Source organism: Agelaius tricolor, unplaced genomic scaffold (genome assembly GCF_023055355.1).
Source record: "Agelaius tricolor isolate 1412-34295 unplaced genomic scaffold, bAgeTri1.0.p SCAF_6, whole genome shotgun sequence".
In the NCBI taxonomy this organism is placed as follows: domain Eukaryota; kingdom Metazoa; phylum Chordata; class Aves; order Passeriformes; family Icteridae; genus Agelaius; species Agelaius tricolor.
Window position 1 is genome coordinate 32,350,774 of NW_027269266.1, and position 26,139 is coordinate 32,376,912.

At 40.1% G+C, this 26,139-nt stretch overlaps 2 protein-coding genes across 4 annotated transcripts in view; one reads left to right on the forward strand and one right to left on the reverse strand.

The window, feature by feature from the left end:
• The window catches only part of TAX1BP1 (Tax1 binding protein 1), a 55,748-nt gene extending 53,099 nt beyond the window's left edge, over positions 1-2,649 (forward strand). For all 3 annotated transcript variants that reach the window (XM_071429250.1, XM_071429252.1, XM_071429251.1), the window contains 2 exons: positions 764-849; positions 1,501-2,649. In XM_071429250.1, the coding sequence (XP_071285351.1) occupies positions 764-849; positions 1,501-1,702 (288 nt within the window). In that variant the 3' untranslated portion in view covers positions 1,703-2,649. The remainder of the gene's footprint in view (positions 1-763; positions 850-1,500) is intronic.
• Positions 2,650-3,155: 506 nt separating this feature from the next.
• JAZF1 (JAZF zinc finger 1) overlaps positions 3,156-26,139 on the reverse strand; it is a 190,533-nt gene continuing 167,549 nt past the window's right edge. The window contains exons 4-5 of the mRNA XM_071429253.1: positions 11,841-12,010; positions 3,156-5,498 (exon numbers count right to left, since the gene is read on the reverse strand). Coding sequence (XP_071285354.1) covers positions 5,322-5,498; positions 11,841-12,010 — 347 coding nt within the window. The 3' untranslated portion in view covers positions 3,156-5,321. The remainder of the gene's footprint in view (positions 5,499-11,840; positions 12,011-26,139) is intronic.

The window sequence follows — 26,139 nt, forward strand, 5'->3', positions numbered from 1 at the left end:
TTAAGTCCTGGTGTGCTTCAGTCTGGTATTCAACAAATTTGTTGTGTTTTTGTACAAGATGTAACATTGTAGCATGAGAGTACTTAAACCAAAATAGTTTTTCTTTCTTAATACGTCTATCCTGTCTCCTTCATGACAAAAGGAACAACTGATGAGTTTTAAAACTCATATGCCCTTTTCACTGCAGGTGCAAAGCAAACAGACTGCAAGATTATGTTTGTTGCCAGCATCATGTCATAGCAGGTCCCACTGCCTGCTTAATGGAAATGTTAAATGGTTGAAACCAAACAGGTGTTGTCAGAAAAATATTGAGGAAATTTTCCCATTCTTCCCTGTTTCCATTAACCCTTCGTAAGGGGAAAGTATGCTAGGCTAAATATATGTTTGCATATGAGTTATCTGTAAAAAACACAGCATATGTGCTCCTTCACACATCATTTTTTGTAGATCAGCTAAATAATTCCTAGCCCTTGCTTTTTATGCATCTTTGAGATAAAAAAGGAAAATAAGGTAGGAGTTGGAGTTCCAAAAATCTTGCAGTGTACAAGTATTTCCACCTTGAAATTACTCCATTTTGTGCTCTATTATTGAATTGCAGAATAGAGCCAAGATGTACAAAAGTAAAACTTAGGCTGCAGAAATTACAGCGTGAAAGTATATTTCATCTGGGTTTGTGTTTGATAACAAAAATGCATATTGAGGAAAAAAAACCCAACTTGTTTTTGTAGGGATTAGTCTTTAAAATACTTTCTCTTTTCAATAGGATGATGACAACACTGTACCTTCTGCTCCTGATCCTCCAAGCCTGCTCTTGCGTGAGCGGGGCACAGGCTTCTGCTTTGATTCCAGGTAGATGTTATCTTGTATTGGTCTTTAAGGGCATGGAGAAGTTTCTGTAGAACTACCCAAGGGTGGGGGTGCAGGTGAAAAGCTACAGAGCATTTTCAATGAATGTTTGGTTTACAATTAACTGGCACAGAATATGCCGTGAGACAGGGCAGGCTGTTCATGCTATACCTTTGATGGAATTTTGACAAATTTTTTTAGTAAATGAATGTAAATGAAATGTTTAGTAAATGAACTTTTGTTTTTTCCCCTCTCTTGCCAACCTAATTCTGAACCTAAGTTTAGAGCTTTTATAAAGTGTTATGCTTGCTAAGAGCAAGCATTTATGAGCAGAGAGAGTGGTTTCCCATGAAACAGTTTGGCCATTAAGGCATTCAATAGATTTGTATTCAGTGGTAGCTGGAGTAAGGTCAAGATTATGTTGCTTTTAAAATGCCAGGTTATTTTGGAATTTGCATGTGAAACTACTCTGACTGTATTGAGTGCTTTTGGAGAAACATTTAAATGAACTGGATGATACTTGGATACTCAAATTGAAATTGGTAGTAAAGTTCTGAATGTTGCTGGCGGCAGGATCCTGCTTTCAGTTTGCATTAACAGAATAAATAGAAATAAACTGTTCCCCTTTTTCTTCCTCTCTACCTCCTTGTGAAGTTTTGATGTGCAGAAGAAATGCCCTCTCTGTGATGTGATGTTTCCCCCAAACTACGACCAGAGCAAGTTTGAGGAGCACGTTGAGAGCCACTGGAAGGTTTGTCCCATGTGCAGCGAGCAGTTCCCGCCTGACTACGACCAGCAAGGCTTCGAGAGGCACGTCCAGACGCACTTTGATCAGAACGTATTAAATTTTGATTAAATGCTTTGTTTTGCAGTGTAGCTTAAAACCCCACCACTTTGAGTAGTCCATCTCCAAAACAAAAGCAGTGCAGCTTTCTGTAACAGTGCAAAATTCTGATTAAAAGCTCATGTACTCTAATGGGAGCCATGACTCTAAGCTGCTATGGGGTTATCTTCTCTCTCTGCCTAACACTGTACTAAGGAAACCCACAACCCCCCACTTTGTTGTGTATGTAGCAATTTATTCCCCTACTTAGTGGAATTTCTTCCCCTACTTAGTGGAATGCCTAAGGACACAGGAATGACTGAGCCTCAGAAAAAATGAGACCGGCTTCATGGTGTTCTTCAGCTACATTTAAAAAAGATCACCAAAACCACCTGTGGTTTCTCTTAACCTTGATAACTGAGGCACAATTAAAAATGTAATAAGCAGGTGTCTCTTCTAGCAAATCCATGTAGTTTTTCTCTGAGTAACACTGAAATTGGAAAGTTACATTACTTACCCTATGAAAATATAGTTTTCTAGTACATTTCTGAGATGTAGATGCATGTACTGTGAGATTCCAGGCTTGCAACAAGAGGAATGGTAAATACTTCAGTTTCACATGCAGAATGTTTGCCTTAAGGAATAGCATTAAATGAGGTATGTTATACTTTAAGGCAGTGGTTTTGAGTTGAAAGAGACTGCTGTGCTTAAATGCCTACAAGTAATTGTTTAAAAAAGTCATTGCCATTATGTTGCAGTTTTATTCAGTAGAAAATATTGTTCTATTTTCACAACAGTGGATTGTGTTCCTTCTGGCTTTTAAAACGTTTTGCGTTTTAACTTTATGTATTTCTTTCCAATAAGTAAAACCACGTGTGTATATCTAAACATTTTATATTTACTTTAATTGTATTAAGTAAATTTGCTTCCCACTTGCTGTACAGTAGTCTTGTTACATTAAAAGCAGAATTATTCATGGAGTCAGTGGTCTATTTTCCCTGCTGCTCATTTTGAAATTAAACAGAGGATAGACTTCACTAAGGAGTAAATGATGACTCAGTATTTTATGGCAAAGGGTTGCTATTCACATCTGTTTGTGTTCTTTCTTTGAGAGACAGACTCTGGGATTAAGGCTTAGAGTAGCCTCTGTTGACTGCAGTTCCCTCCTGAACACTTACAATATCCAGTTAATGCAGGAGTTAACTAAAAACTGCATGATGTGGATGAATTGCAGTGTCCTCGGCAGCAGCAACTCATCAATGCTCATGTGCCGTTTGCAGTCTAAAGATTTTTGTAACTGGGAGCTTCATACCAAGAGCTGGCCTGAGGTAAATAATGGATTTTTTTCTTATTGTAACTCAACAGCAGATGAAAACAGTTAGAACAGGCTCCAAGAGTTTGAGGATACCAAAGTAAAATAAACAAATAAAAGACTATACACAGCCCAAGAACTTAACTCTAGGTTAGGAATGAGAAAAGAGCAGTCTTTTTAGGTCAGAGGCAGTTTATTTTAAATGTGATTTGATTTACATTTATAAGCAGCTTTCCTGACAGGAATTCTTTAAGTTGCCTTCAGTTCTAAAACAAACCTCTGTCACTTTCAAACTTAAAGTACTTTGTCCCCAACAAAACATATGAAAATATAATTTAAAGCACACTTTTCACAGACACAGTACAATACATTCACTATACACAGTATAACAAAATAGTCCCATCTTTACCTGTTTAATAATACTGTCACAATGAATAGGTAAATAGAAACTGGAATTTCAGTTTTATAGTTGAAAGGAATTTACATGCAACAATGACGTTTTACAACTGTTTAGCTGTTGAACGAACTCGCCCAGCCTGTAGTTCTTGCACAAGGAGCAGAGCCAAAACGTGTTTGCTGGCCAGATCTGTTGCCAAAGCTGCAGAAGGTGGGAAGTGGCCACTTGGGGCCTTGTGTGTACCAGTAACTCTCATGTCTGGATCATCCTTTAAACCCGGCTGTCACGGTCACCTCTCTGGCATCTGAGAGAGGGATGTTTCGCTTCACTTTGGCTGTTCTAAACACTTATTCATTAGGATGGTTCTTACATGTTTTAATGAGACTTTTACTCTGCTGGAGAAAAGGTAATTGTCATCCTTAAAAAGTTTTCCTTTAAAGCTTTGGAAAAAAAATAGGGAAAGCTCATTCCTCCTTTATGTGAGCTTTCTTTTGCACTTAAAAGAACAGGAACCAAGCCAAGGCGATGACTGTTAAAACTGGGAGTTCCTCCTGCACCCTTGCCAGGCAAAGGCGTGTTCAGGCTAGGGCTGGTGGAGGGTGCCCACCTCTGCTCCTGGCCAGCTGAACTCCAGGAATAGCACTTGTGAGAAGAATGCTCAAGGCAGGATGGCAAGCAACAAATGTTCAGGTATGGTCCAGACACGAAGCGCTCTCATGTTGGCTTTTAAGTCAGTCTCTGACCACCTGCTGCAAGAAGCACTTAATCTTCAATAAGGCTCAAATGTCATATTTCAGCAAAATTAATTGTAAAGCTAAACAGAGACTTCCAAATGGAATGCGGTGACCTACAATGAGAAGCAAAAAATGCACAAAGAAAATCTGAAAACACAATGAACGTGAGGGAGAGGCATTAGAACTCCCTTAGCACAACTAATGGACCTCCTTAAACCATGCGCTGAATTTCTCATTTTTATTTGCAACCGCAGCACATGCTCGTACAGTAGTTGCAAGAATTGGCAACACATAAAACATTAAATCTGTTGGCAATAGAGAACTACAAAGTGCTTCAAAACTTCATCTGAGATGAAGATAATTGTTTCTCACACACACATAAATTTGCACTTAAGTATTTCCAAGTGTCTTTCTAACAGATAGTTCAGGGGTAAATATTTAGTTGGACTGGGATATTGGTCCTCAAAAGTTTGATGGGCATGAACATAATATGACATCTTGTACAGAGAAAAAAAATGTAATTGCTAACACTAAAGTGATTGTTTACTAGTTCGAATGGCAAGGTTTTCAGCATTTCAAGAGGGAGGAAAAAAAAAAGATTTGCAAGATAATATAAAATACAGCAAGCACACCTTTTTATGTATGTTATTTAAGTATGAAAATATTTTTAGCATATTATGTTAAACATTCTTTCTTATTTATATTTCCATTACCTAAAAGACTTGCTACTCCACTGATAACTCCGTTATGTAAGGCATGTTAACTATAGTTTGATGAGGGCTGTACTGTTTTGGTTTTGCACACACATTGACAGATGCATCGAAAGTCTTCATCACGTTACACTCTTGAAAGGATGTCAGTGCCAAGCTCTCCTCCTCACGCTCCTGTCCCACACGTCAGTACAACTAAATACGCAACGTCCCCCTAGTTCTTATTTTTTTTGTTTTTTTTGGAGAAAAATGTTCTGAAGAACCTATAGCTTTTATAGCACCTTATCTCAAAGTAATGAAAATGGGTAAGATGATAACATGTGCAAATGTACAAAATCATTAACTCTACAAAGATACATCATTCCAAAATTACAGAAAATTTTAAAGCATGCATTTAATTTTTTTAAAGGGTTGCTGAGTGCTTCCCCTGAAAAAGGTGGCTGTTCTCAAAATCAGCAACTGCTGGTGAGGATTTCTTGGCACATTTGTGACCAGCATGTTATTGCTGCATCTTCCTGATGATCTCAGCAGACACGGGGGGATGGAAATTGATTGTGTGGTGCCGCAGGCCCTGAGCTGTCTTGTAACTCTTTCCACAGCGACATTTGAATGGTTTGCGTACGCGGATTTGTGTTCGGTGGCCGTTCTTGGCGTGGTACTTGATACCGTTCACATTCTGTAAGGGAGAAGGGAAAATGTCAGTGCTCAGGTGGGCTGACATGGGCTCTGCTTCCAGTTAAAACCTGAAAATGGATCAATGTTATGAGCAAAATCCTGTAACTGCCAGGAGCCAGCAGCTCCCACTGGGTAGTACACATGGGCTGCACTCCCAGGGTACCAGATGGGACAAGGAAAAGAATTTCAAAACTTACCTACCTGGCTAATCCTGATTTTTATCTCCCAATAGACATCACTTCCCAAAGAATACCATTTACTGGACTCACACATGGTTGCTCTTTGCGTCCTGACATCTTTTTCATATAGCACTGACAAATCTTATTCAGAGGTTCATTTACAAGCAAACAAAGAATTGGCATGAAAACTCAGGTCACACCTCTTTAAAGAGCTGAGACTCCCCCATGGTGGGTCTGTTCTGTTTTGTGTCATTGTTTCTAGATACGTCTTTTAGCTCCAGCAAATTCTGATCGTTTACACATTGCCTCCAAAGAAATAACTGCAGGGAATGCTTAACTCAAAAAAGTTACACAGGACACTTAAAAAATAATCCAGAGAAGCTGTCTTCAAAATAGCTATTGTTTAGGAATACTCCACAGCTAAAACTGGAGAGCTTATCCCCACTAGTGCAAACCACAGCAACACAACACACACCCTGTTACACTGGCAAGGGCAGGAAACAGGCCACACTTCTGCCATGTCAACCAAAAAACCTTACTAAACATAAATCAAAGTAATTCCCCTGTCTTCCTTTTCACATATTTCTGGCAAAAAATGGAAGAAGCTGTTGTGATCTCAGCAGCTGTTTTGATACTGTTCTGTGGAGTATACTGGAGTCTCTCATCTGATCCCACTAAAAGTGCTCGGATTTTTGGATAAATAAGCAAAGGCATACTGTCTTTCATTTGAGCTTCTCCTAGGATGAAACCAAAGAAGATAGTGTTTGTGACAAAAAGAGACAGTTCCAAGGCTGTCCTGTGTTCTCTCTAAAGATTCCAGATATGTATCTCAGTATTTTTTAAAGATTAAAAAAAATAGAAAAGAAAAAGCTAAAAAGCTAACATCAACTAACAGCCCGCATATTAAACAACCCACTAAATTAGGTCTTAGGGATTTTGTCTTTGCAGAATGACTGCCTGGTGTTACACATAACAGGAAGTCCCCTTGGCTCTTTAAATAACAAGTTTTATCAAAGTGCAGCTTACAGTAAGTGGAAGCTCCAGCTTGGAACTCACAGAAAAACTGTCTCAAATATCCACCCTGGAAAAGAGGTGCAAGACTGTAAGCAACTGCTCCTCCCACAGATTCATGCTCCTCTTCTCCAGCACATCCAGGCAATGACTCCTCACCTGAAGTTGCAAATCCAGCCTCTGAATTGTCCTTTACACCCTTAAAAATTCTGGACCACCCCTGCACAGCTGTCTCCTGGAGATGTGGGAGCTGAGAATCCCCCACCTCCAACACCAGACACAGGAACACGTCTGGGTGCAGAGCACTCAGAGGAGCCAGAAAGCTGTAGCACAAGTCCAAGAGCACATCAAAACTACACATCAGCCTCAAGAGGAGTCAAGTGAATTCCCTGCAAGTAATCTGAGATCCTGGGGGAGCTTTTGGATCACCTCACACATAGCTTCAACTTCTAGCACCCACAGGGCCATTAGGGTGAGGGGGCCAGGATTGTCACTGGGTGGCAGGAGGAGTTCATAAGGTATCTGTCATCATCTGTGTACCACAGGTCCTTACCTGTGCCTTCTAAAGAGGAGAAAATCTGGGGGTGACCTGCTAAACTTTTGCTACTGCAGTGAAATTCTTAAAACAAGCCCTATTACCTATAATAACAATATTTTCCTAACAAAAACCTGTTCCTGTTTTAACTTTTAATTTTTCTAAGAAATCTCTTCTAGATACTTTTGAGCTACTATCAATGGCTACAGACACCGCAATCACAAATTCCCTATTCCATGCCAATGGTAGTCTTCTCCTGATCCAGGTTTTTTAATGATCCATCAGCCCCAGTACACCCATTCCTTGGTGAAAGGGGAGAAAGTATTTTCAGGCAGAAAAATTTAAGGAGATGCTAAAGCAGAAACCTAAAGGGATGAATTGGGCCATGGAAGGTTTGAAAAACAGTAACCACGCAGAGCCTAAGGAGCTTGTGTAATGTGAAATTTGACCTGTACTTCTGTCTAAAAGGAAACTGTTGTTAGAATTACAGTGACTCTTCGGCACTTTTTCCACTGCTGCAATGTAAACACTTTGTTGTACGTCTGGGCTGAGTTTGCTGAGGTGCAGCAAAAGCCATGGCCAAACTCGTACATCACTTTTATTGCTCTGGTTACTTAGGTTGCTCACTATTTACTCTCACAGATGATTGAGGAAGAAGATGGCCATAGAGAAGGGCACTCTAAAAATCTTGAACAGGAGGAAACAATTATTAACCTGGGACCAGATCAGGAGGCGATAGAGAAGTTTAGACTGGCACTACCTGGTTTGCAAGGACACAAAGTCTCTTGTTGGGCAGGGCCCCTTTTGCACGGCAGGATTCACAAAGGCACTACACTACAAAGTACCTGCCAGCCCCACAGGAAAAGACATCTCAAAAGGATGATTTGAGATATTTCTTGTTTCAGCCTTGGACATTCATACATGTTTTTGTACTCATGGCTCGTCATCCCAAAGTTTTCTTTGTGGGTCCAGTTCCTCTGTTTGACTTGCAAGCTCTGGCTTGCTCCTTTCTTTCAAGTAAATTCCCTTGTTTCCCTCTCATTTCAATATTCTCCTTCCCTAAGCTCTGCTGGGTTTCACCACTCATAGGTCAGCCTTCCTGGGGGTTTGTGCCACCTGACAGGACCCTCATCCTTTCATCTGCCAGACAGTGCCTCAGCAGCCTTGGAAGGTGCCCCTTCTTCTCTTGCCCAAGGCCAAGAAAAGTCATGGATATAAGCTACATTCTGTACGCACTGAAATCTGTTATTCTTTTTATTACTAATTTTGCACAAACTAGAAAATTTAGGGCAAATACTCCAGGGTTTTCTCTATACTAGCATATATTCATTATTTGTCAGGTTTGTTGTATCTACTATGTCTCAAACTTCATTTGCTCTTTGGATGTTGCTTGAGTAAGTTTATCTACATCTTAAACACATTTTCAACATCCTTCTCCAGAGCTAGAGACCATGCAAGGGTATTGAATAAAAGGAAAACTAATCAACACTTTCATCATTCCCCATTTTAGCTCCTAAAAGGTGGTATTTTGCAAAGCACATTAACTGCTCAATATCCATACACTTCTGGACAGGACATCTAAATTTGGATGTGAATCCAAAGTCTGGTGCAGGTGAACTCCACAGAAACAAGGATTATACCTTTGCGTTCCTTGGAATCACACAGATGATTTTCTAAAAATCAAATTTCAGGCATCAAAGATGAATCACAGGAAGAAAAATTATCCATAAATGAAAGTAATTATAACTTCTTCTCTACCTCGATAAGCATAATTAGAGAAGAAAGCAAGCTTCAGAAATTAGTTCAAAGACTTGTGTTTAAAGCATCCAGAAGTCAGTGTACTTCAGGTTTATTCAGATGTTTCTAACTATTCCACATATACCTTAAAGAAAAGTATTTCTCCCAGGATCTGTGGCTTCTCAAGAAAATCTCTGCCACACTATACAGACTACCAATACATGTTATAAGCAAGATATTTTTTAAAATAAATTTCCTGAAGAACGATGAAATCTTTATGACTATTTGCACTGCCTATGGGAAAGCGCCAGGAGACAGCAGCTGGGCAGGAGGCCAGCGGGGGCTTCTGATACACATCTGGGCTTGTGTATAAACATGTTCTCCTTACAGTTTCCATTGTCCGCCCCAGCCCGTTCCTTTGGAGTGTTTGTTGTACTCATTCTTGTCTTATTTACCTTTCCATAATGGCTTTTCAGTGCAGAGGCCATCTCTTATCCTTGAACATTGTTTGTAAAAAGGTGCCCCATCCCTACTGGGTCCTTTAACCAGTATTGAAATACAAATAAAATCTCTAAAAATACCATTCTGCTTCTCAAACTTACGTCACCTAAGGCCAGACAAAAGAAAACTGTGTATATCCTCCTTTCCTCCTCGCTCCCTAAAGGAATGCATCCTTTCTCAGCCGTAAAGTGAGCCTGGCAATTACTGTATGTGCATGTCTGTGTTCCTGTTTGGAGCACTATAATTGTTTTACAGTCCTGACTGTGATTATCCAGTACCCACCAGAAAATCCCAGTGCTTTGATCACAGGACTCCCTACCCAGACTCCGTCAGACAAGTGGGTTAAGCAGAAGGAAGATAAAGAGGAAACAAGAAACACAGCTGACACAAAGCTAAAAGGAAGGAAACAAAGATAAAAATGCAAAAAGAAAAAACATAGGCTGAAAATAAAAAAGGGAGGAAACAGAGCCCACAGAAAAGAGAAATGAGGTGAGGCAGAGTTTAAGGAAATGTGCTTTTCTATAAGGAAACTAAACAGAGGTGAGTCTCTTACAAGAATATGGTACTTTTTATTTACTGCTGTTCCCTGTCAGCCCCTCTAAGGGTCATTAATTTGTTCCCCTGCCTGGCTGGTCTACCATTAATGGTGTACAAGATATCCCTTATAGACAGTCCTCATGCATTTGAGATGAAGGTAGTGAGATAGCAGGAGCAGGCACAAACAGTTTGCTCATTTGGGCAATAAAAAGACAGAGGGCTGGCAGTCAAACAGAGAACAGACAGGATACAGCAAATTACAGGGTTCTCCTTCCAGACTTTGCCATTAAGCGAATGTTTTCTGCAATGCATAGATGCCCTCTGGGCACACGACTTCTAACAATCACCATGGCTTGTTTGCTTCCTGAGCTAGGGGGATTTAGCTTTTTATACCATACCCTCTGTCTGGCACAGCTCCTGCCACACGCAAGCAAAGTATTGATCTTCCATAATGGGAGTTTATCTGCAAAATAATGCTTGCAAGTAGTCCAAAACCATCCTTCCCTCTGCCCTGGCCCTGGAGATGCTGTTCAGTTTTTCCTGTAACTGGAGAATAAACACTATATAGTTCAGGATAACCTCAGCAAAAAGACTTTATGGCCCTAAGAAACGAGCACACTGCTTTCTTTTCCATGTTTTATGAAACAGTGTTGTCAGGGCTATGTGGTCTGTACAGGAACCTGAGTCTTATAATTTGCTGCTGTGGGAGCTGCTGCAGCATCACTGAAACAGGCTTTCATCCACTACATGGTTTCATGCACAGGTTTTCCATTCTTGCCACAGCTGTTTTATCTCAAATGCTATTGGCCTTCCTCTATTTCTATTTCATACTTCTGCTCTCTTTTAAGTCCCCACTTACCAGTTATTTAAAGGACAAGCCATAAAATACAACCAACCCAGCCACCATGGTTTTTTCAGTGCAGTTGGATTTTCCAGTAGTTCATGCAAAAATTTAAGAAAACAACTTAGAGGAAGTGTGCTAACCCACTACTTCCATTATGTCAGTGGTTAGAGAATGCCATACTGAAGTGCAAGATGTTCCACACAATTTCATCTGTCTCTGCACTGATGCATGTGAAGCAACACTCCTGTAACATCCTGGCATGTTCTACATTGGCAAGCTCAAGGTTCCAGTTTAGAAATGCTTCACTCACATAAAAAAGACAAAAAATTTCTCATGATGGAGAGCAATTAAAGAACGGGACAGGGTGGGGGTGTCAGGGAATTGTTTCCCAGGGTGTCACACAAGGGGATGCATGTGGGGTCACTGATGGCTGCGTAAATGTGCCATGGGAACTCGGACCCAGGACAGAATGATGCCAGAATTTCTGCAAGGCTCTGCCTTCCCAAGGTGAATTCTGACTTGCATGATGTTAACCATCACATTCCACACATCATCTTTAACAGAAAATGCACCCTGGGCACCATCTCACTAAAGAGGAGGCAGTATCTCTAGGAGTTAAGCAGAAGGAATTGTTCCTGGCACAGATGGACAGAAGCTTTTTATTTCATGTTTCTGAAGGGGACCCAAGAGATTATTTTGCTTGTAGTACCTCCGGCATTCTGCAATTAATTTGTCTAAATAATAGAAAGCTCATTAAAAGCTTTTGCTCATGTAAAGCAAGAGTTGCTATATGTAATCTCTCTTGACAGACTGACATCCCTTGTAAAACTGATAAACCTGGCTGTGCTTGAGAGGAAACTAGTGAATAAAATATTCTGCTAAAATATCACAAAAATAATTGTGAAAATCCATTAAATGAGAAGAGTGCAAACTGATTTTAGAGGCTTTCCCCACCACCTACACCAGCAGGAAACGAGGTAGGTCTGCACTACTACTTACCTTATATCTTTTTTTACATCCAGGAACAGGACAGGCAAAAGGTTTCTCATCCCCTCCGTTCATGCACATTGAGCTAAGGATAGCTTCAGAGCTGATAGCACTTTCTGTAGTCCAGGACTCATCACTGTCTGATTCTTCATAGTCTACTTCCTCTTCATCATATTCACTACCTAGAAAAGCAGGGTAGTCAGATAAAACAAGAATAAATAAGAGCACAGCAAGATAACCCATTCTGCATTTATTACATCAGCTACAATGACTTGTAATTTCCCCACTTTTGTCTTTTCTGGAAGACAGTTATTTTAAATTTTACAACCGTATCTTTCTTGTAGTTATTTATTCCTTCATAAAGACACCAGTGGTTCTTTTTCTAATAACCAGGATGGGCATTATTAATATATCTTCATAAACTGTTAACTGCACAGCACAGAAAGTTCAAAGGACTGATTTTAAAATGTAGTTTCATTGCTTCTCAAACACCAGGATCCAGGATCTTTCCCAGTGCCCTAACGGAAAATGTGCTCCCTCCCCTCCTCCAATTAAAGCTAATTTTAAGGCATTTCTTTATGCAATACAATACTGAAGAGTGTAATTCTACAGATCATAAACAGTGTAAAATAATATGTTGACAAGTCCTAATGCATTTACTAGCCCTTTGGAATTAATAGGAATTATAGCACAACATTAATAAGAATTATATTGTAGCAATTACAGTTGTGAAATTCATTCCCTCAGGTGTGGGTATAAATTGCATTGTGTGGCTGCCCTGAACAGACCGCATTATGTTCCAGATATGCTAAGACAGCCATCTGAGCAGCTGGTGCTGAGTTTATTTATTATTTTTAATTGCAATAACTATTAATGAAATCCTCTGAAGAAGTTAAATGTGAAACAAGAGAAATTAGAAAAGCAGAATTCCAACTGTAAAAATACACTTGAAAAAAGAAAAGCAGGGGAGGGAAGAGCCGCAGCTGATTAAAAAGAAAATATATGCACAGAGGGAGAGAGAGGGAAAGCTGAGGGAAACTTCTGTGGTGTCAGCAGGAGGTGGTGCTGTGTTTCCCCTCCCCTTTCTTCTTTCCCTTTCCCAGCTCTGCTAAATTTTATCCTTTCTGCTGAAAGACAATTTGGCTCTGAGCGCTGGAACAGCTCCCGCTATTAAAGACAGTTATGTGACACTTGCATGGCTCTTCCCTCATGTGCCCTTTCAGTGCACAGCTCTGAGCAGCTCTACCCGCGGAGGAGAAAATGCAGACAGACAGATGCCTCATGGCACTTTAAAACATTCTGAATTCACAGGGAAAACGCACACTGCCAAGTACAATGGGTTTTTAGGGGTGTTTCTGCTTCTGCTGAAACTCCATACTTACTGCCTCTTTGGACTCCCCCTTCCCCAGCATTCCCAGTCAGACTCAGCACTGAGTAACAACACGTGGCAACTGGTAGCTGCCAGCAGCCAGGGCTCCTGAGCTTTGGTCAGGACAGATGTCAGGCTGTCCACGTTTCTATCCCGTGGCTCCCATCTGTCTGGGATGGAGCGCAGATGAGGAAAGAGGAATGGTTTCCCACCAGCGACAAGCGTCGACATGAGCGCACGCATAGGCCCTGCAGCACATCTGGAAAACTCTGCCCTGCTGACTGCAGCTCCTCATCCCACTCGGAATGAGCGAGAGCCAAAGAAAGCATTATTGACCTCTTAAAATATTTCTGAACTCTAGGAACAGTTAACCTAAAATGAAGTTAAGAGTTGTTATAGTTTAATTAACTAATAAAAAAATGGAGGCAAAACCACAACTCTGCTTCTACGATTTCCTGCCCTTGATTGTATCTTGATGGAAAAAATTCCTCAAGCTGTTCCTTTCAAACCTTTTAGCTCAGTGGGGTTTTTTTAAAGCAAATGAAACAGAAAACCCTATTGTAAACACACATATGCACTCCTAGGATGACAAAACATACAATTCTAAACACTGATACCAACAATTTCTGTCTTTATAATCACCCCCCGTTGTGTGCCCCCTTAAGAGCGGGTGATTTCCGCCCAAATAGGATTTTGTCCTCCTGAAGAAAACATCATTTGAAACTGTACAACATCTCTTAGGGACACCACTCCTTTTAGTGATGATAAGGAGTATGCATTCATAAAGCAACAATCAGTGCTCTTTAAAACTTAATATGCAATATGATGTATAAAGTAAGAGATACACAAAACAGTGGGGAGAAGCTGCAGTCAGGACTATTTTGCATTTCCTTAGGTTTTCCTAGAGGGATTAGGGGGTGCCCTTTTAGTTTTTCTAGTAGTTTTGTACAGTAAGATCCAATTTTGTAAAAATGTTTGCCTGTACTTCAGTCAAAGGTAGAAAGTATGTGTGAGATCACACCATCCTTATGGTTTTCTTTTCATTGGCTTACCTGAACAAAAATGCAAGATTTGGTCTAGTATACTCAAAGCAGTTCTTTAACCAGTATAAGCAAATGCTCCATTATCCTAATTTTTTAAATTCAGATGTCACTACAGATTTTACAAATACAATGAGCTTTTTCATATGAATGACCATATAAATATGCACTTCTTGAACAAAACAGTAATACTAATGGTGCAGAGTATGATGTCATATGAAGCTGGAAGTGCAGCCTATCACTGCTTTTATCTAACAGGGTTCTACTGAACTCAATTGCTTCTACTTTCTTAAAAAAAATAAAAATGAGAAATCCCAAATATATTTAAAAGGATCTTAGTATAAGGAAAATGCAAAAAAAATTGCTGCCTTGAAAAATTTCATTAGCAATAAAAATTCAACCTTAAAATAATTATGTTGTTTCAGTTGTTATAGAAAAACAACACTGATTTAGTCATGCTTTTAACCGATTCTGCCTCAGAATTTAATTTCCTCAGTTGTCAGTGTCTAAGAGCAGCAACCCATGTGGTGCCTCACCAACTGTGTGCAACACATCAGAGAGGGGGGAAATAAAACAAGAGGAAAAACAAAAAGCACAACGCGCAGGTTGGCGCTGCCATTACAAACAGCCCCTGGATGAGGTATTTTAATTAAGTGGCGCAGGGCTGAGCACGGTGGCTCTGTGAGGCCGTTCCCAGGCGGAGCAGGAGGCTCCATGTCAGGTGTACAAACTGCAACCCGAGCCGGCGCTGCCCCGGCTCCTGGGCAGCGTTCCCAGGACCAGCCCTGCGCCGAGGGGAAGCGCGCAGCAGCGCACTTTGATCGAGATAGAGTGAGTTAATTGCTTGCCTTTTTTTTTTTTTTTTCCAGACTTGGTTGGTGTTTCACAATTATATCTGTAAATATTTACTTTTTTTAAAGGAAAAAGAAAAAAACCCAAATTTAAGTGCCTTTGCATCTAACCTATGGCCTGCTCCAGGGTGTAACAACTGCATGACTGGGGCAGTATTTGCAGTAACTTTTCAGAGAGGCCCCAGAGAGCTGCCTTGCTGAGCTCTGCTTGGATGCTGCCATGCTCATGGAAAACAGGATGCTCTGCTGGGGCATGCTGCCCTCAGGGCACTGAGCTGAGCCATTCCTGTAGCATGTGGGCCAATGGCTTTACCCTTCCTCCTCATGCTTGGAAAGCAGACTGAATGTTCCTCCCACTGAAAAATATGAGAACTAGGCTTCAGAAGTCTGAGTAGCAAAAAAACCTCCCCCCAAACTTGACAACACACAGTTCTATAAGAAAAAGCATCTAAACATCTGGCTGATACAGAAGCACATGCTTTCAGCAAGGCACTATACAAATATACAATATTATTATCATAACTAAATACTAGTTCTACCATAGCAAAAAAAAAAAACCAACAAACCCCAAAACTCTCTCCTCTGGCAATGCTTTTTCTGTGGCTTCTTGCTAGATCATTGCTCTTTAAGATAATATCCAGTTTCATCATCTGGCTTTCATTCAGAGACCCTAAATAGTTCTACCTTGGCCTAACCTAAACCACTGCTTTATTATCCAAATAACTCAGTAACATCTTCTTAATATTGCACCCGCCCTCGCATGCAATATTCCCTCAGTCCTGGCCCACAAAGCCATTTCCCCACTCCTCATTCTAGTGACCTTGCCAAAAGACTCACTTCATCTGTGCTGCCCCCAGCAGATCAAAAAATGAAACAAAAGAAAAGCAAGGAAAGAATGCTAGCTCAGCCTTTTTTTTCCCCTGCAATTTTCCATGCTGAGACAATGCCACTTCTCCTGAAAGGGGAGGTGAATTCCACTAGGCACAGCTCACAAAGTATGCCATATTGGAGCCAGATAGCACATAAAATTGCCTGCTATGAGAAGCCACAAAATATACTGGGTCACAAAGAGTTCCAGCAAGTTACTTCTCTTGTAATTTTCACACTGTATTTAAACAACCCATCACAAATAAGGAAGCTGTCTACGTCACTGTCAAAAGTAAAGACATGCACGAAAAGGGATTATGATTACTGCCTGCAGGGTAAGTAGCCTTTGTAGTTTGACAAAAAGCAAAACTGACCATAAAGACTTGGTCTACACCTCTGCTGCCAGTCAGTTTTCCTATCAAAATCAGTGAGAATGTCACTTAATCCTACAGCAAACATCTCACCTCTTCAATGCCCATCTACTGCTTTTTCATTTTCCAGTAGATGAAGTCAGTACTTTAAAGAGCTCAGAAATAGTTAGCAGAGAGCTAATTCATTTGCCATTCTGGAACAGATAACATGCCAGCTACACTGCTGAAAATCTAAGGCCTCATCTTTCATATTTCTGGGGTTATTTACACCACTTTAGCTAAGACAGATTCTGCTTTTTGCATGAGCAGATTCATTCTATCGTGAGATTTACAGAGGATTTTCCCCTGAACTTTTTAAATGAATCTTGGTTCTAGCAGGTGCACAGCATTTGTCGCTACATTGCTTTTCATATCTAAGGACTTCTCTGCTGTGCCTTTAAACAGAAAAAAGACAAAGCTGATTTAAACCAGCACAAGCTGTGTGTGCCATTTTAATGAGCAGGATCTATCTTGACCTCTGATCAAGAACATTATGAGTTCTTCCTTTCTCCTCCCATGAAGAAAAGAAAACCCAAAACATCCTTGCCAATTATTTCTGTGACCAGAAAGCATACATTTAAGTATACAATGAATAACTGTGAGCAAATAGCTTACTGCAGTGGGAACCAACATTGCTAGTGTCACCAAAAGTTCATGGTAATTCCATGGATTTCTCATAAAATTCAGCTTCACACTTTGTCCTGTGTGAGACTTGCAGTTTGTATTTCATAGAAACAGTTTTATGACAGCAATTCTTATGTTAAGAACTTTGCATTCCCATATAATGCGACAGTTTCCTTGATAAAAAAAGTGAATTATTAATACTGTGTGAATTTTGAGTTAACACTAAAGCACATTTATGGATTTGTCAGACTTCTTCCCTCTGTGCCCATGGATGCACACAGCAGGGACAATGCTCCTACAGCTGATACTCACTGCTGATCTAAAAACATATCAAGTCATTCAAAATGAAATATTCTTCCTTCATATAAAGAACAGGAAATAAATGCTCAGGGCAATGAAACAAAAACCAGTCAAATAACAGCAGCCATGCAAGTCTTTAGTCTAGAAGCTGTAGCAGGACTCTCTCAGCTGAGAGCTGATACAGGTGGCACAATGCACTGGCTCTGCAAACTCCAGCAACAAATGTCAGGCACTGAACCATCCAGACACACTAAGTCAGGATCTTTGCTCACTTGCTTGCTTTGGTGGGTGGAGAGAGGGGACTCAGAGGACAGAAAGTGGTTTTCAGCCTTTGTAAAAAGTCCACTGAGATTAATTTCTTACATTTTCAAAAATACTTTTACCATTTGTGTCCACAGAGATGATATAGACACAACTGAAGAAAACCCAGAGAGGTTTAACAGAGCACCGTGCAGTGCTACAGACACTGGCATTTTAGACAGCAAGTGCCATTCCAGTGTTTGGATTAAGCACCTAAGCACAACAAGCACTAGGTTCACCTCAGTGAAGGCCAGAGCACGTGGGTATAAGCACAGGAAGTTGAGTTTTTGCTCTTCTCTCAGTAAATATTCCTGATCCTCATTTCTGGGTGAGGAGGGGCAATTCTGTGCTCAAAGCCAACTGCATGCTTGGAACTTTGCTGTCACTGGTGGGAGCTGATTGAGATGGTTATGGTTTGTCAAACAGGCACTTGCCAGGGCTGACAGAGGCCTCCATCCCTCTTCATGATCACAGCAGAGCCATGAAAATAGCAATTAGGACTTACCACGGCCTTGGCCCTGTGCCAGGCGGGGCGGGGGCTCAGGGCTGTCCCTGCGGCCGCTGCCAGCCCAGCCCAGCGCGTCCCGCGGGCTCTGGCTGCTGCTGCCGGCATCCTCCTCTTCCCATGACACCAGTCAGAGCAGGATTTGGCCAGTACAATGTCTTCTGGAGAAACCACCCTTCCTTTTCTCTTTTCCAGTCCTCTCCTAGCTCAGATCAAGTATCAAGTGCTAAATAATGAGCTGTTAGGATGTGTTACTGCCCAGAAGAACTAATTTTCTATTGTCTCTGGCTGAAGCAAGGCTCAGCTAATGAATAAGCACCAAGAGAATTTCAAAAATGTACCTCATGTAATGATGTGAACACGGATTCAAATACAAAGGACAGTATGTTTTTTATCATTATTTTTAGGCACAAGGCACTTGAAAGCACTAGAGAAAATAAGTTGGGCAAAAAACTACACACAAAACACTTTTCTGTGTTTGGTTGCATCACTTGAAGAGCAGCTTTCAGACCACACTTTCAGACCTCCACTGCTATAACCAAAGGAGGGAACATTTAGGCATCCAAAGCTATGGGCAGGTGTTTCTGGACATCCTCTCCCCTCTCTCCCAGTCAAATGGCAACTGTAAATTGCACAGCCACAGGGACAGTCTGAAAAGATCCTTCCCCCAGCTATTTTGGAGGGTGGTACTTCAAACAGGATGAACCCACACGTAGTTAAACATCCAGCACCCTGGTGTTTTAAATGACATGGTAGATAGGACAATTCCAACATTTCCCACCAACTGCAGTTTTCATTTCAGTGCTCTCAGTGTAAGCTCATGCTGAATTTTAAGTGACTGAAAATGTATCCCCTTACAAGGTTTGGATTCACTTTGAAAAGCACGCAAACACTCCTACTGGTAAAACATAAATCTGAATACATTGTATTTTGGCTGAGCTAACCTATATGGGAAATCACCTTAAAAGCTGGAGTTAAGCTAAAATGACAAAGGTACAAAATAAACATAAAGTTTTATATTTAAAGTGCTATTAGTATGACATTAGTGCTACATATTCTTTTTCACTGTCAGCAAAATTGAGAACTATTTACACATGAGATCTGCTCTCCATTTTGGGCTACTATAGAAACAGAACTAACATACTCAAGTTAAAAAAAAAAAAGTTCCCCAGAGCCAATACTGGGGTTGGTGGAGCAGCTGGATTCTATCTGGCCTTAGGAGCAACTGTGTGCCATTTTCTTTCTTGATATATCTGTGTCTTGATACTGGTATAGCAAAGAACAGTCTTTAAAACTAAAGCACTGTAAATCCTAATCCAAAGTTTATAAATCCACTTGCACACCTATATAAGCAGATATATTACAACTTACTGAATGTATAAATGCAAACAAAACATACATGTAATAAGATAAATAAATTAAAAAAAAATTCCACCACTTGCAATTACTTGTGGAACAGCAACTAATCACAAAAACATGCATGTAAAGAACTGATTCTGGAAAAAAACAGTCAACTGATACCACGGCATGTGTTTTGTAGAGCAGGGCTTTCTGAGAACGCTGCAGAGGTGCTAAAGCAAATTGTTATAATGTCACTGCACAATGTGCTGTTGAGGTTTTATGGTCACACTGCGCCAATAGTCTCGGGAAGTTATTTTGCATTCTTATATAAACTTTTTCCCCCAATCCTGTTTTCCACAAAAAAGGGCTTTCAATAATGTACAATCTTGTGTTTATACACAGTACAGGAAAAACATGATAAACCCAAGAACACAATCTCTGCTTTAAACATATTTAAAAACTAGATTTCTACAACTTCATGTAAACAAGAATAAGCTGTTAAACACTCACCAAAAGAGAACATAACCTTCCTGTAATTAAATGGCAGTGTTTTACATGGCACTTTTTAAAAATCATGAAAATAAAAAAGTAAATAAATAAATCAATCCAGCAGACCCCTCCCAATTTGAGGCTTAACCTGCAAAGTAATGTAACAGTAATAAAACCTATGCCAGCTGGAATCCTTTCGTTTTCTGGCTTTGGCATGAGAAGCAAGAGCAGGTATATGTTTGAAGAAAAACAAAGTAGGACATTTTCCACCTTTAGTCACAGGATGTTAATTGAACTCTGGCAAATGTTTAAAGATATTCGCAAAATGTTCAAAAAAGAATTAAAACCAGTTGGGGCTGAGAAAAAGAAACAATCCATCCTTCCTCCCCTCCCTTCTCTCCCCTCAAACATCTGTTCCAAACTTATACTCCAAAAACCACAGCAAGGAACAGTCATAATTAATGTTATTTTGGCTTTTTAGTTGCTAGGCCTGCATTCCGAGGTTAGAAATACAAAAATACAAGTTCAGGGCACTATTACTGTACTTAAGGACTCTCCTGATGCACATAACAAAAGCGCAGTTTTTCTTTTCTCTTCTTTACCCCATTTGATAAAGAAAGAGAAGAAAAAAATAGAAACGGTACTAGGAAACAGTTCCATGTTGAAGATAAAGGATTACAATAAAAAGTACCTACATAAATGAACTGCACTTTATGAAGCTATGAAAATACATTTGAGACATGTTTTATACATGCTTTACAGCTGTACAAAAGCTACCCAGCCACTCAGAGTGCAGGCTATAAAACTGCTCATGCACACGGTGCCTCCGCACCCCAACTGCCGCGCCGTGCCTCCCCCAGCACGCAAACCCTGCAGGGATGCACTCAGCTCCCACCAGGCTCCCCCTCCCCAGGCATTGCTATCTCTGTGCAGGTACAGCCTGCACTACACCAGGAGTGCTGCTGATTTCAGCAGGGTCTGGCTGGGCAGGGATTTCCAAGGTGCTCCTGTGAATGGGCTGCAGCATGCGCGCCAGCCCCGGCGCAGAGCACGGAGGACCGGGGTGCGGAGGAGATGTGGAGGTGCAAGACAGCTCAGTGCTTTTTCAGCAGCTTTGGGCTGAGGAAATTTCATGTTTATGAGTCCCAAGAGGGCTACAAACCCCTGACCAGCAACAAGGGAGGCAATGGCAAATTCTCCACTTCAATGCACTGAAGGGCCGGGAGAATTTAATCTGCATGAATATACACTGACCACTTCTCTCTGCCTGCTTCTGAAGCTCTGACCATCTAGATTTAAGAAACACCATCAGCATGATTTAAGAGCTAGCCCTAAGACTCAGAATTGCCAGTAAGAGCTAAAATGGCTGTCAACTACTGAACAAGAATGAAGGCTTTTGTCGGTTAAACTACACAAAAATTCTACAGGAAAGATCTGTTGCGTTTTTCATTAATTCTACTTTGTGTTTCTCAGAAAGAAATTAACCCAAGCATAAGAACACATTTGGTGGGGAGTCATGTCTCTTCTCTCATTTTTAAAGACAAAGATTCTGATAAAATAAAGTGTGCACTGTGCCTGTTAACGCTGTCACAAACCTTTCTTTGAGGCTGTCATTGTTTCAATCAGGGCTATAAAACATATGTTAGCAGGTGTGAGTTGTTTCAGGTGACATATCACTGGGCTGAAATCAAAGTAGTTTTCAAACTGCTATTTTCCATTGCTCCTTGTCTTCTTGAATCCTTTGACATTAGAGGCAGAAATGCTCAGAAATTGTTGTGAATGCCACTGCCTGACTATATATGGAAAAACCTTTCAAGAGGGAGACTATGCTGGCAAGGACAAAGCACCAGCCTTCATCTTCAGCAAGAATTAGGGTGGTGTCTTCCACCTGTCAGCCACAAGCACTAAAAAGACAAGAGGATCTTGTGGTTTTAGGGGTCAGCAAATGTTTCATGGTTTTTAATTCACTTGGAAATACACAAAAGCTACAAAGAGCCCTGTTTTTCCTAAAATGTCACATACTTTTGAGAATCTTGTACTGGCTAACATCAACTCATGATACACCATTTCCCCTGTGAAATAAACCTCTCTGGGTTATAAGTCATTGAGTGTGAAGTGGTATGTTAGTACTTGCTTTTTATTACTTCTGATTTGCTTTGGCCACAATGCAAGGAAAACTCAAACATTTGCTTAAGTTTCATCATCTTTAGCACACTGAAGTGCCGCCTAAATGAGTCTGGCTTTTTTTCTGCTAAACCCTAACACTGCTGTCAGTGAGCAGACATGCAGCACCAGTGGACATGGAGTAATTTTTTCAGTCCTCAAGGTACTACAGTGGTACAGATAAATCCCATTTAATGTCACAGTGTACTATACATATAGGTATGTATATGTGTAAGTATATATGTGCACATATATACACATACCTAAATTTAAATTAACACCTAAAAGCTCCATGTGGCCACTACTGTTTCTAACTTGGAGAAAAACATTTGTGTTTTCAGCAAGGAATTTTCAAGATAACTAGCAGATGACTTACAAAGCTAAAGAGTAAATAAATAAATAAAAATCCTTCCACCAATTGGCCCTTGCAGTATAAACACACAAACATGAATGCCATCATTGTTACCCAGAACTGCTGAAGTAACTTTTTGGGTGTCACACTGTTCCTATGTTAAACCAGTTATGCCACAAGCTGTGAAAGGCAGACACAATGTGCTTTCTACAAAATGCATATTTTTTACACATTTGGAGAAAGATAGGTCTGTGTGTGATGGGTATGCTTGCACACAAAAATCCCTATCCTATCACAAATTAACAGAGATAATCTTTACTTTTAAGCTTATTGTATATTTTTTGTTCTTGACGCTGTTAAAAATGGTTTGCCAGGGCAGGCTACTATGATGGGGATTATAAAATAGTTCCTGTGCTTGGAAGTACTTTAAATCTACAAGCCATGTTTCTATTGCTGCTTTGTAGCTCAAACCCCAAAACTAGTGATGATTTTATGAGTTGCTGTAGTCTAGACAACTCGGTTACTTTTCAATTAAATTGTTCCTTGGGGAGACTACTGTGAAAATTCCCATACAATTAATTACAGGTATGTGCAATTAAAATACAATTCTACAGCACAGTAGCTTTACAATTGCTGGTGCAATTTATGTCTGTATCAAACAAGAATGCTCTGAAGGGGCTGGGAAGATGAAGCACAACACGAAGTCGAGATTACATGTAAAGCTACCTGTAGTGAATGAGATGAAATAAAAGGTAGTGTTAAATTTTTGTGTGCCTTTTCCTCTGGTCAGATTCAGAATTCTACTAGAAAGCACAAAATCTGACAACTGAGCTAATCGTCCCAGAACATATTTTTATAGCAAAGTGGGCCCAACACATTTTTACTGCCAAGTTAAAAGCAAATCAGAAATTTAACAGAGTTGTAACTAAATTGCACCCATAAAGCAGGAAAATGAAGAAAAACAGAAAATGCAGCAAAAAGCTGAGAGGAATCATGATTAAAAAAAGTCAACATGTATTTCCCCTCACAGCAAAGCCCCACTTTCCCCCATCGGTTATTTTCATATTAGCCTTACTGTCCTCTTTATATACTTAAAAATATCCTTTTAACTCTGAAAGCAATTTAATGGTTAGAAGCAACACTTTAAAATAATATCATTCTGTGAATATAGTATAGGACTTTTTGTACTTAAGTTATAAGTTAGTTTAGGATGGAGTTAAACAAAGGACTAAGCAGGGCAGGTTATCATAGCAAATGTCTTTATGCAAACCATAGAAAAGATCAGATCCAGTAGAATCTCCATAATTTTGCTCCATCTTCACAAGTTTACAGGCTTGAATCAGTGGAAATATCAAACCTCTGAAAAATTAAGACACTTATGGGTCATGTCAGCTTGTCTTGCACTGCCCTGCAGAAATCCTCCAGGATCTGTACCCCAGAGCGACAGGACTGTGAAAGAACTGTAGTCATGGACTTGCAGCCCTGTGGTCCTTACAGCCTTAACCAACACTCCTCATTCACCTGGTCCATGTGCACTGAAACAGGTGGACTTTGAGGGGTCCCAAACACCCTGTAAAACAAACCAGATCACTTCAGAAAGGCAAACAGGGCTGGGGTTTGCGAGTCCTAACGACTCTCGCTTTGTCTGGGAGATGAAAAAAAGACACCAGGGCCTCCCTTGTCAGAGACACAGCCATGCAAGTGGGCCAGCTCCTATCCTTCCTCCTTTTAGGGTTCAGCCAGACTGCAGAGCAGGTACCCAGGTAATTGCACAGCTATGGGTCAAAAAATGTGCAGGTTTGACCAAGTTAATGTCTTGGTCTTCAGGATAATTTCAAACTGTTTAATTTGGAGCTACAAGTTAGTCCAAGATGTGACTACACCGTTGCTGCGCCTACAATATGGAATTATCTCTGCTCTGCAGATCCTCCAATCCTAAGTCTCAGTATGCTCTGGGAATGTAAATCTTTTAGTTTGGTTTAGTCACTGAGTAACCAGGTTAATACACAGACTTGTCTCTCTAAGGAAGCCAGGCAGTCACCTGACAGCTGATGATTGCTAGGAAATTAAAAAAAAAAATCAGTTCTGAGGCCCTTAGCTGAGTACAATGATGAACGCTGGAACATTTTTTCACTTGGATTACTGAAGAAAGAGCTAAATATGTACAAGTTTACAGTGTGGCTCCCTAAAATTGGAATGTGACATCTAGATCTGAAAAAAACATCTTTTAGCTGTGGGAACAAATCCCACCTGTTCTAAGAAAACCCCTATAGGAAATAATTGTATTTTTACTTACTATTTTTCATTGTTACTAGAAACCTTCTATTACAGCTCTATTCCTTAAGGTAGAAACTGGAAACTATTACAGATTTCTCTAATTATTCATGCTTAGTCATGACTTCATGTTAAAACCTCATACCATATCTAAGCACACACATATACTATAGTTAAGTAACACATTGATCAACTGTTTTGCACAATGTCATTCATTATTTTTTTCATTATTTTTTACAAGAACACTCATAGGGCTCTGTTGGAATAGGTACCTCACACTGCTAAATGCTGGGCAATTATATGTACAATATTAGTTAGCATGCAGGATTAATATATGGTCCCAAACCCGCATTTTGGCTCCAATAAAGAAAGTTCTCTGGTGTCATCTACACAGAAATGTGAAACACTGAAGCACTTCAGAGGGAAATGTTGTCAGGGACCACAATTCAGTTTCCACAAGATATTTTAACATAGATTTTTTCCTACCTTGCAGGTCTGAAATATCAAATGTATTCAAACATTCATTATGCTGGAGAACTGAATTTGGTCTTCATTTTATGAAGTATGCCTTACTTATTTGCCCATAGTGTTTATCCAAGAGTGAGTCCATATATCTAGTTTTTAATAAAAACATAGCATAAAAGTTCTTCAGTCTCTGAAGAGGCAATTAAACAAGTAGAAAATTCTGAACAAGTAATGAGATGGTTCCTCAGACATCTGAAAGTCTGTTTTTTCAAGCTGCAACAGAGCTTGCTTGATTCATGCTTTACTGTGCTGGACACCCTGTAAGTCAAACACAAAAACTAACACTCTCAGCCCACTTCTCAACAATTTAATGCAACAGCCCTGGGATTTGATTTAATATTTCTACTTTTCATTATGTTTTTCAATTACATCTGCATGATACTAGGCCACTTTAACATGAAGTGTAATAATTAAATTTAAGCATTTACAGTATGCTAACACACGTGAAGAATTTTTGAAGTGAATGGCTAAAGCTGGGTTTTCGTGACTACATAAATTCTTGAGCTTGCAACTCTGCAAGTGGTGAATACTCCATTCCAGTCTGACAAAGCACTTGTTATGTGCTCCAAGTCAGGCAGCATTTACTTCCTTAGTATTAGGTGCTAAACATTAATCATGTGCTTGAAGCCCATGTGACCTGAATTTGTAGCGTGATTTTCAAAATGCCATCAATGTGTACTTGTTCCCACTCGTTTGTCCTCCCAAGTCTAATTTCAAGCTCCCTTAAAATCTAGTAAAAGAATATTTTGCAGTCCACTTTGCTTATAAAAATATGCCCACCACAAAAGAGCAGTATCTCTCTAGCTGTAGCAATATTGAGTAAATCTTCATTGCCCAAAGAGAAAGCTGTTGCAGATTATCAACTGAGTAGCAGATTGAATGGTTCAGAGTCTACTCTGAT